At 35.0% G+C, this 12422-nt stretch overlaps 1 protein-coding gene and 1 long non-coding RNA gene across 3 annotated transcripts; both read right to left on the bottom strand.

The window, feature by feature from the left end:
• Positions 1–347: 347 nt before the first annotated feature.
• Positions 348–6299, bottom strand: LOC109177299. Of its 2 annotated transcripts, XR_002053559.1 has the most exons (5): positions 6028–6299; positions 1533–1653; positions 1145–1424; positions 803–1042; positions 348–701 (listed from the first exon to the last, which is right to left on the bottom strand). It is a non-coding gene; the product is annotated as an uncharacterized LOC109177299 (long non-coding RNA). The 2 variants fall into 2 exon arrangements; XR_002053558.1 differs by having other exon boundaries at positions 348–1042.
• Positions 6300–8839: 2540 nt separating this feature from the next.
• Positions 8840–9379, bottom strand: LOC109177275 (uncharacterized mitochondrial protein AtMg00810-like). The gene has a single exon (XM_019326584.1). It carries the CDS (start codon positions 9377–9379, stop codon positions 8840–8842), a length of 540 nt encoding a protein of 179 aa, XP_019182129.1.
• Between the last annotated feature and the right edge of the window lie 3043 nt (positions 9380–12422).

Genomic DNA, 12422 nt, shown 5'->3' on the forward strand with positions numbered 1-12422 from the left:
TGCTGCCTTATGTTTCCATTTAGAGTCTGCATAAAGTTAGATAACAACAAAAATAGAAACACAACAGTAGACATATAGTACAGTAAAGCAATTTTTTTTTTTTTTGACCAATAATAAATCAGCATGACAAAATGATGATATAAGTCCAATAAAATATCACTCAATAACATTCATAGCATTGTGCCAGTGCTATGAATAACCCTGTATGTGTGCTTTGAAGTACTATCATAGCTTTCAGATCTCTATTCAAAAGATTTCCATCCTTAGCCCTAATGTGGGCTTTTTATTCCTCCAGCATACATTTAGATATACAGAAAAATAGAAAGTACAATGTAGATATTTAGGAATGATTTAAAAACATATGACATAGGTAAATCATCGACAAAAAGTTTTAATTAGTCCAATCCACAACAAAAAGTAGGTTTGATAGCACTGCCACATTGCTATTGATTCAGAATGTCCCAATACCAGACCACAAAAAAGATAAAATACCACACAAAGGTGGTATATTGTCTCAAGCCAATGACCACTTCTGAAATACACTCAGAAATTAAATTTTTTCTTGCTTAACAGTCACATTTTTGTCTTCTTAAGTTTGTTTGATGAAGAGAATTGGTCCATAAGGGATTTCTTCACACCATTTGAGTCTTCAAAGTCAGTGTCAAGCCTTTTGGACTATTCTGCACTGATTAGGCTGTTTACTTCATTTCCATTAGAAGCTTCTTGTTAATTTTAAAAATATTAATTTTTAACCACAAAAAATTTTTTTAAAGACATTTTTTTGTGAAATATAAATAATTACCTGATCTGATTCATCATCCTCCACTTCATCCTCATTTATCATTTTAGGCATCAAATCTTTTTCTTGGAATTGGTTCTCCTTCAATTTTGAACCGTACGTAGAGACTAAGAGTTCATCCCTCAAAACTCTCATAATAGTAAAGGCTGGAGTAGCTCCCTTCATTTGGTTCATTTTTAATGATATCTTAAATATCATTGTCATTCCAATTAAGGATTCCAATTCTTTTGGAATATCAGACCCCTAAAACAAAGACAAAATCCATTTTTTATAAACAAACCACTAAAAATAATCCTTATAAATGTTAGTTTATCATATTACCATTTTTTAGGAATGTAAGTTTACCTTGTTGTACAAAATGCTAGCAGGGATACCCACTAAATCTGAACACTCCCTATCCCATAAAAGGAAGGGAGAATCTCATAAATATTTATCTAGAACCCTCACTATCACCCTATACCTGATCATTCCTTCTTTATATTTTTTTCTCACAAGTTGAATAAACCAGATCATCTCCTTCTTGCTTGAGCTTTCTGTTGCATCTCGGTGACGTGCAAGAGATGTACACCCAGCCAAAAGACCCTTCAATGCCTACAATTTCAGTTGGAACATAAAATTCACCATCCTGCACTCATACATAATTTACTTGGTTAGATATAAATGATTTGGAATATCAAATATGTATCATATTCAATAAAAGAGATTTTAGGGTTTAGAAACAAAACAATCTCACCCCCTTTTTTCCTAGAGATCACCCACTGAAGTGACAATCACAACACCACTCTTAAAATCAGAAATACCTGTAGACTAGGACAGTACTGATACTGTGTACAGGACTGCGAACATCATTTAACCTACACCAAAAAAAAGAAAGTTAAGATAGTATAAAATCAATTAAGTATACACACTGTGTATAAAGTATAATAGGTTAACTGTGTATATTGTACTCTAGTTACTTACTTTGACCTGAAATCAACACATTTCTGATAAGATGCATTGAAATAAAGCTTCGTAGCATCATAGGAGCTGGTGATCCTGACTTCATCTATTTTAATGATACATATGTTAATCAAATACAATGCTATTTAATACACAAGCATAAAAAAAATAGTGTAGAACATAATATGATAATTTATTATTGACAATTTTAGCACGACAAAGCTGAATAACCACAATGAGTGGTTCTTTCATATCTGCATTATAGAATGGTAGCATGACAGCTACATGATTGTCCCACACTATGCATTTTAATATATTTCCCCTATATGTAAATGTGTTAGAAATACAGATTCTCATTTTAAAGAAATAAATAGATGAATTGTATGCCGTTTACTCATTGTCAGCAATTTTGAAGTCTATTAGCTTGGCTGGTTAATCACTAATGATTTTGTCAACACGAGCATGAATTTCAATTACTCTGCTTATTACATCTTTAAATACAGAGAATACGTCAAGATTGATCCTAAATATTTAATGAAAAATAGCATAAAATGAAAAAGTTTACTTAGAATTTCTTCATTTTATGCTATCTTTCATTAAATATTTAGGATCAATCTTTATGTATTTTCTGTATTTAAAGATGTAAAGGGCAGAGTAATTGAAATTCATGCTCATGTTGACAAAATTATTGGTGGTAAACCATCCAAGCTAATAGACTTCAGAATTGCTGACAATGAGTAAGTTGCATATAATCCATCTATTAATTTCTTTAAAATGAGAATCTGTATTTCTAACACATTTACATATAAGGGAAATACATTAAAATGCACAGTGTGGGACAATCATGTAGATGCCATGCTACCATTCTATAATGCAGATCTGAAAGAATCAACATTGTGGTTATTCAACTTTGTCGTGCTAAAATTGTCAATGGTAAATTATCCTATTATGTTCTTTACTATTTTTTTTTTATGTTTTCCTATTAAATATCATATTATTTGATTAACATATATATCATTAAAATAGGTGAAGTCAGGATCACCAGCTCTTATAATGCTACGGAACTTTATTTCAATGCATCTTAACAGGAATGTGTTGATGTCAGGTCAAAGTGACTAGAGAACAATATACACAGTTAACCTATTCTACTTTATACACAATATGTGTATCTCAACTGGAGATTATTTTTGCTGTAGGTTAAATGATGTTCATAGTCTTGTACACAGTATCAGTATTGTCCCAGTCAATAGGTATTTCTGATTTTAGGAGTGGTGTTGTGATTGTCACTTCAGTGGGTGATCTCTAGGAAAAAAGGAGGTGAGATTGTTTTGTTTCTAAACCCTAAAATCTCTTTTATTGAATATGATACATATTCCAGATTATTTAAATCTAACCAAGTACATTATGTATGAGTGCAGGATGGTGAATTTTATTTCTAATTGAAATTGTAGGCATTGAAGAGTCTTTTGGCTGGGTGTACATCTCTTGCATGTCACCAAGATGCAACAAAAAGCTCAAGCAAGAAGGAGATGATCTGATTTGTTCAACTTGTGATAAAAAATATAAAGAGGAATGACCAGGTATAGGATGAAAGTGAGGGTTTTAGATAAATATTTAGGATATGCTCCCTTTCTTTTATGGGATAGAGAGTATTCAAATTTAGTGGTTATATCTCTGCCAGCATTTTGTACAAAAAGTATAATAAGGTAAACTTACATTCTTAAAAAAATGTTGATATGATAAACTAACATTCATATGGTTTATTTTTACTGGTCTGTTTATAAAAAATGTCTTTTGTCTTTCTTTTAGGGGTCTGATATTCTAAAAGAATTGGAATCCTTAATTAGAATGGCAATGATATTTAAGATATCATTAAAAATGAATCAAATGAAGGGAGCTACTCTAGCCTTTACTGTTATGAGAGTTTGGAGGGATGAGCTCTTAGTCTCTACGTACTGTTCAAAATTTAAGGAGAACCAAGAAAATGATTTGATCTCTAAAATGATAGATGAGGATGATGAATCAGATTAGGTAATTATTTGTACTTCACAAAAAATGTCTTTAAAATTTTTTTTGATGTTAAAAGTTTATATTTTAAAAATTAACATGAAGCTTCTAATGGAGATGAAGTAAACAACTCAATTAGTGCATAACAGTCCAAAAGGCTTGACACCGACTCTGAAGACTCAAATGGTGTGAAGAGATCCATTATGGACCAATTCTCTTCATCAAACAAACTTAAGATGGCAAATGGTGTGAAGAGATCCATTATGGACCAATTCTCTTCATCAAACAAACTTAAGAAGGCAACAAATGTGACTGTTAAGCAAGAAAAAAATTTAATTTCTGAGTGTATTTCAGAACTGGTCATTGGCTTGAGACAATATACCACCTTTGTGGTAGTTTATCTTTTTTTTTTTTGTGGTCTAGTATCATTCTGAATCAATAGCACTGTGACAGTGCTATCAAACCTACTTTTTGTTGTAGATTGGACTAAGTCTGAACTTTTTGTTGGTGATTTACCTATGTCATATGTTTTTAAATCATTCTTGAATATCTACATTGTACTTTCTATTTTTCTGTATATCTAAATGTATGCAGGAGGAGTAATGGGCATGTGGGCAGATTTCTAATTATGCATACAGACTTAACTAATTCATTGCAACATGCTTTACATCTATACACTGTTGTGCATAGGCTGTTTTCTATTATTTTTTGCAGGTGGTGGAGCACCTTCCTAATGGCAAACACAGAAGATGATGTTCTAAAGGGATGACTAGAAGATTGTCTATGTACTTTATAATGATTGTGTACGGGAGAATGAAACTTGATTTTTGATCTAAACCCTTCTGTACTTCTTTAATTGTTTATTTTTCTGCTAACTGAATACATAGCTTTTTCCTTATCTTCATATAAAAATATGAAATTCACAAGTTAGTCTATAAGTAAAATTCTATATATGAAATTCACAAGTTAGTCTATAAGTAAAATTCTAATCATAGTTTGCAGATGCATGCCATGAAAACTAATAAAAAATATGAAATTCACAAGTTAGTCTATAAGTAAAATTCTAACCATAGTTTGCAGATGCATGCCATGAAAACTAATAATCATAAAAAACACAAGTCACATAAACAAAATCACATTCATGTAAAAAAGTGTAATTAAAATAAATCACATTTGGTGATTTGTTACGCAAACTAAGAATTTTAAATCATTTATCTTTAAAAAAAATATGAAATTAACAAAGTATGAGTATTACTAAAATTCTATTAAAACATTGCTATAACCAACTAACTTTTTGCTTGAAGAGGATGTCCAAGTTTTCAAGAATTGCTAACACTTAATGGGAAAAGGACATAAAAATATATCTTATTTAGGCTCATGCTTAAAATTAAATAAATCAAATTGGCAGAAATGATGAATTTTCAAACTGTGAAAACAAATGAGTCATTTGAATACTTTTCAATAAATAGCACACATAAAACTCATAGTATTCCAATATATTCATAATAAAGATCAATCTTTTAAGTTGTGTTGAACCAGTTTTCAAGAAACTGATGACCTTACTCTTTCAATATGAAATTATTATTTAAGAAGTATAAAAGGGACTCCATACATCGTTAGAAAACATTTTCATAACTATCTCTCCAAACATATAGTCAGTATAACCATACTCTGAAGACAACATGAGGAAAATTACATCTTCACTCACTATTGGGTCTAAGAGGAAGCATCTGGACCAAAACAAAGGTAAATCTATCTACTATTCTGATTATTACACCACTGATGCTCTAAAAATCTTGTATGACTGAAAACTATCACAAAGGAAAGTAAATCTCAGAACACACTTAGACAGACCTTTACAACAATGACCAGAAAGTAAATCACAATAAATTAAGTTCAATAAATTACCCATAACCAATATAGTTTTGTCTCTAGCATGAATGAAGCTTTACGGTCAAATTAAATGTATACAAACATGAACATGAAAACAGTTTAGATTTAGAACAGATCTCTAACTAGGTGACGATGAATAGTAGTGTATTAAGTCAATCTTTTCCAGATTTAGGAATGAAAAAATTCATCTGTAGCAAATCGCTGTTAACTTTTTCTTTATCCCAACATGCACTTGAAAAACATAAACATCAAATGTCAGATCTCGCCCTAGGTCAGTATGATTAGTAGAGTATTAACCTTATTCCTTCCAGATTACATCATAATACAATATCTACGCAAATTTTTGAACAAAATTACATAGATTAATCAATTCGGGTTACAACATTTACCTGAATTGATTGTGAGATGAATTCTGGAGCGAAACATTATGCTGGAACTGGGTGCTGCGAACTCCCTTCCTTGCTAAGTAGTGTTGTTATGAGACATCAGATTCAAAGATCTATTCCAAAATCAAGTATTGATTTTGGAATGGATATACTGATTATACACTCAGAATGGTAAGATTAAACGGTAAATCGAGCGAGAATTTTAGAGAGATAGAGGAAGTTCTTCATCGTGTAAAGAGCTAGAGAGGTTCAGAGTGAAATGAAATGCGAAGCTTCTCGGTCCGAAAACACAAGATAAGAACAATTGACTATTACCACAAAATTAAAACTATTGTTGACCAAATAATATTAAAACTAGCTCTTTACACGATGAATTAATTTGTTTATTTATATTAATGATAATTATTTTGTTTATTTATATTAATATAGTATATAGTATATTATATTAGGATAGTTAGGATTAGGATAGTTAGTATTATTATTATTATGTATACATGGCTAGTTGTACGTGTCTGCATCTCAGATTAACAATCCAGATGGTCTGAAAATATTGATCGTAAAAGACTAAGTACAACTACTACACACAATTTATTATTTGTTATATTTATGTGAAGAAGAAATATTTTGAAAACATATTCTAAAACATTATTACGGGCATGAACTTATCTATCATAATCACTGTTGCAAAAATCGCGCCTAGACGCCGATTAGACGCTAGGCGCCCTAGGCGGTCCCTAGGCACCTAGAGGGCGCCTAGCGATTTTTTCAACATTGATCATAATAATACATTGCTTTTGAGTTTTTGGGTTCCTTTTTTTTTTTATAGCAATTTTTGATATAATTCTTTAATTACCTATCAATTTTAATTTGTTATTTAATAATTTCTAATTATTTTATTCATTGTTTGTAGAAAATTCTCTATTAGCATACAATGCTATTGTGCAACAAAATAGTTCTAATTCATCCACGGGATACACACCATTGCAATATTCTATTTCAAATATTACACATCTCTGTATATTATATTTCTTATATATATGGCTGAGTGCAACTACTAGTATTTCTAAAAAGCAGTTCACATTTTTTTTTTTTTTGTGCACGGGAGGGACCAGGAGGTCCCAAGAATTAGTAGATTCTCCTTGTAGCCACGTTTCTAGTGTCTCTTTAAAGGATGTTCCTTATGCCTTTCGGGGACTGAGTCAGGATTGTTGTCCTGCAGTTGCTGCTTTGTCCCAAGTTGGCCATAATGTCTGCACACTGGTTGCCTTCACGAAGAATATCGGTGATATCGTAGACGTGGAAACGTTTCATGATGGCCTTGCAATCGGTGATGAGTGTATTAGCTACCAAGTGAGACTCATTTTCCCCTTTAATTAACGGCGTTAATCATTGCTTCCGAGTCAATCTCCACAACAAGCCGCTCCAAACCCCTATTTTTGGCAATATTTAGGCCCTGGCAAAAAACCTAGAGTTCCGCGATAAAACTACTAGTGATCCCAATTTTAGACGTGAATCCCATGATCCAAGAACCCATGTGATTACGGAACACACCTCCCGCACTAGCCATGCCCGAATTAGCCTTCCTAGCACCGTCCATGTTGAGCTTGATCGTCCCTTGGACAGGCGACGACCAGCTAACCCATACCTTCCTCCCAAGCGTGAGCCCATGATGTTTGACCAAGAACCGTTGCGCTTCTTCGACCTTTTTCATTGTCCGCTTCACCACATCTCTTGCGACAGAATAGTGCTATTGAAGACAAATTCTAGCAAGCCTTCCAAATATTCCACAACATATACAGGAACATCAACTTCTAACTCCCCACCGTCTGGTTGTCATTTTTTTCTATCGCAATTTTCCTCGATCCAATGAAGCAGGGGGTATGCGCTGCAACATTAAAATGAGTCGGCGCACTTGGCACCGGTTCCAGCAACTCATAGCAAACTCACACCGGGCAGCCATCATCTTCTGTCAATCCATATTTTTCCTCTGTATGTTAAGAAGCATTGGCCGGATAAGGAGCTCTAAGAAAATCTTCATCTTTGATATACTTTTCGCGCAAGGCTTTCACCTATAATTTGTCCGGACAAGTAAGAATTTGTCATGCAAGTTAAGTCAAGAACTCCAAGTTGAAATCTCTCGCAGGCCTGAGTCCAAGCCCACCCATGCACATGAGCTTACACACTTTTGACCAACTCACAGTATGGATCTTTCTAGTATCTTCAAAATGACCCCAAAGGAAATTCCCTATAGATTTTATCAATATCATTATAGACACTAACCGGGAGCACCATAGCCTGCATGGTATAGGTAGGAACCGTAGTGAGTGGCGCTTAAACAATCAGTCTTCTTCCAGCCATGCTCGTTGTTAGTGCAGTAAGAAACAAAGGCAACAGAATAAAAGGAAGAGAAGTTATCTGTGTTCTCTCTGTGTTTATTCACTGTAACCAGAGCAAAATATATATACAAAGATATATTCCCAATCTTACCTAAAACACTTTAAAACAATCTACTTAAAACATGGTAAGAAATAAATCTCTACCAAAATATTATACAGTACTACCAAAATAATATACAGTATATGATCTTTACATATATAGAATAATATTACTGCTATTACCCCCCTCAAGTTGGTGTATGAAGATCTCAAATGCCCAACATGCGAATGAAGTATTGGAGTTGTCGTTGTCCCAATGCTTTGGTAAAGATATCGGCGAGTTGTACATGCGTTGAGACATAGGAAGGAGAAATAGTTCCTCTTCCAATCTCATTTCTCAAAAAATGGCAATCGGCTTCTATGCGTTTGGTGCGTTCATTTTAAACTGAATTTTTAGCCATGTGCAATGCAGCTTGACTATCACAGTAAAGTCTAATGGGTGTGGTATGCATAACCCCCAAATCCAGTAGAAGTCCCTTCAACCATTTCAACTCACAAACCGTCATTGCCATAGATCTATATTCTGCCTCGGGAGAAGATCTAGATACTGTGTGTTGCTTCTTTGTCTTCCATGAAATTAGAGAGTTTCCCAAAAGCACAAACCATCCCGTAAGCGATCTTCGAGTCAAAGGACAGCTTGCCCAATCCGAATCAAACAATCCATACAATTGTAGATCACATTCGCTTCGCAATAAAATGCCTTGCCCAGGATTTCCTTTCAAGTACCTTGCAACACGCAGTGCTGCTTGCCAATGCTCAACTCGTGGGTTTTGCATAAATTGCGACAAAACATGCACACAATATGATAAATCTGGCCGAGTGAAACATAGATAGATGAGTCTTCCAACCAAACGCCTATAACTTTCAGGATTTTCAAGTAAACTACTCTTAGACTGCATCAACCGATGATTTTGTTCCATAGGAAATCATGCAGGTTTAGCTCCCAATGCACCAATCTCAGAAAGAATATCCAATGCATACTTACGCTGACACAAATAAATTCCTTCTTGACTCCTGGCAACTTCAATGCCTAAAAAATATTTCAGCACTCCCAAATCTTTCATGCGGAAACAATCACTCAAATAATTTTTGAATGTTTGTATGCTATCATGGTCATTTCCAAAAATTATCAAATCATCGACGTACACAAGCATATTAATACGTGTCTCTCCATTTTGCAATGTAAATAGCGAATAATCTTAATAAGATTGCTTGAATCCATACCTTTTAAGAGCTGAGGACAATTTCGCGAACCAACACCTTGGTGCTTGTTTAAGCCCATAGAGAGACTTTTTAAGCTTGCACACCATTTTGGTATGATCAACTTTGAATCCCAGTGGCATTTTCATATACACTTCCTCTTCAAGGTCTCCATGAAGGAAAGTATTGTGTACATCCATTTGATGCACTTCCCACCGTTTAGCTGCCACCACTGCTAGAAATGCCCTCACAGTCACCATCTTGGCTACTGGAGCAAATGTTTCTGTGAAATCCACCCCTTCTACATGGTGATTACCAAAAATGACCAGGCGAGCTTTGTATCGTTCTACGGTTCCATCAGAATTGTATTTGATCTTATAAACCCATCTACAGCCAAGTGCCTTCTTTTTATGAGGTAGTGTAGTTACCTCCCATGTTTTATTATCTTCCAATGCGTCAATTTCTTTCCTCATGGCTTCCCTCCATCTTTCATCTTTCACTGCCTCATGGAAGGATTTTGGCTCATTTTCGACACTAATAGCTGCAAGAAAATTTCGATGGTGCAAAGAAAATTTATCACAATTTACATCATGTGCTATGGAATAACACGTACCAGAGGCATGCGATGGAGTAGGCAGCGGGGTGGATGGGCTCAACTTACAAATAGTGTTAGTCACATAGTCTCGTAACCGCACTGATGGCTGCTTCACTCGATGACCATGCCCTAATTGACTATACTCATGAGACTCATCATTTTTCTCTTCATCCCCTTGTTCTATCAGATTTTCATTCCCAATTCCTATCTCATTCTCGCAAGTTTTCCCCATGTTGTCACACTCTTTGTCATTATCTTCACCAATCACTTTTCTTACTTCTTCTTCATCACTTATGTTCATGCCGCACTCAATTCCAAATTCCATTCCATCACCATACCCAATCTCATCATGTTCAATTCTAAAATTTGTGTCCCCTTGATCGAAAGGAAATTCATTTTCAAAGAAATCAACATCACGAGACACAAAAAATACTTTTGTATCCAAGTCATATACTTTCCATCCCTTTTTTCCATAAGGATATCCAACAAAAACACATCTTCTGCTTCTACTTGCAAATATATCTCTTCTACCTTCTTTGTCATGTGCATAACACAACGATCCAAACACCCTCATATGAATATACACAGGCAACTTTCCATACAAGATCTCATAAGGCGTTTTTCCATTTAAAATAGCAGTGGGTGTCCTATTTATTAAATATCCAGCAGCCAGCACACATTCTCCCCAAAATTTAATAGGCAAACATCCTTGAAATCTTAATGCACGTGCCACATTCAAAATATGCCTATGCTTTCTTTCTACCCTTTCGTCATGGATCAAGGCTGCGTACACCTTATTTAGGGACGGCAGAGGTTCTGTTGCCAGCATGTTGGTCCTTACAGTGCCATAGCTTGCCTCATCCAAACCCATCAAAAATTGATGCACCTTTTCCTCTTCTCTACATTTTTCAAGTTTTGCCGAAATGTCACATTTGCATCCATCACACAAACATGTAGGGATTTGGTCATAGTTAGCCAAATCATCCCAAAGTGCCTTCAACTTTCCATAATACGCAACTATGGACATCCCACGTTGTTTGCACTCACTCAACTCGGTTTTGATCTGCTGAATTCGCGGTCCGTTTGCAACAGAAAATCGCTCCTTAATGTCATCCCACAGATCCTTTGCATTTTCCATGTGTGAGATGGTTGTGCGCAAGTCGGAGTCGATAGTATTTTGAGTCCATGACACCAACATGGACTGAACAGTCCACCAATCGTCATATACAGACGATTCCTTGTTAGGTTCTGGTATGGTTCCTTCTACGAAACCCCATTTTCGTCTAGCCCGCAACGATGTTCGAACGGCGCGAGCCCATTCATCATAGTTCTCATCACCACGTAGTCTGACTTGGGTGATGACGTTTCCAGGATTATCATTTGAGTTCAGATCATAGGGAGAAATCACTCTCTTCACTTATTCCACTTTCTTACTGTCAGCTTCAACTATTGGCTTTGATGCCATGTTAGTGCAGTAAGAAACAAAGGCAACAGAATAAAAGGAAGAGGAGTTCTCTGTGTTATTTTTGTGTTTATTCACTGTGACCAGAGCAAAATATATATACAAAGATATATTCCCAATCTTACCTAAAACAATTTAAAACAATCTACCTAAAACATGGTAAGAAATAAATCTCTACCAAAATATTATACAGTACTACCAAAATAATATACAGTATATGATCTTTACATATATAGCATAATATTACTGCTATTACTCATGGAACTTGCCTTCCACGTGGTCAACTTCATCCTCATTTTACTCAGGATCGAGGCAAACATATTCTTGGAGACCCGTTTGTGTAGTAACGAAATACCAAGATAAGAGTCAAGATGGGACGAGATAGTGATACCCGTGGTGGATCCAATGCTTCACTTAGTACCTGCACAACTATTAGGGGAACAGAAAATCTGATATTTAGCGAGGTTTACCTTGAACCCGGAGACTTTGCCCAATCAATTCAGATAGTCCATCATAATCTTCGCTTGTCGCTCGGAGGCTTCTCCAAACAGCATGAGATCGTCAGCGAAGAAAAGGTGGGAGATACCAACCCCTCCTTGGCGATGAAATGGGTTTCCAAGACCCCAAAGACACCTCTCGCTGTATATCATAAGCTAACATTTCCATGAAAAGATTGAACATATACGGTGTTAAAGGTTCCCCTTGT

Source organism: Ipomoea nil, unplaced genomic scaffold, assembly GCF_001879475.1.
Source record: "Ipomoea nil cultivar Tokyo-kokei standard unplaced genomic scaffold, Asagao_1.1 scaffold0804, whole genome shotgun sequence".
Lineage (NCBI taxonomy): Eukaryota > Viridiplantae > Streptophyta > Magnoliopsida > Solanales > Convolvulaceae > Ipomoea > Ipomoea nil.

Bases quoted from the DNA above. Each gene is read 5' to 3' on its own strand.
- LOC109177275 (XM_019326584.1), bottom strand. From the start codon at position 9,379: ATGGAACAAAATCATCGGTTGATGCAGTCTAAGAGTAGTTTACTTGAA.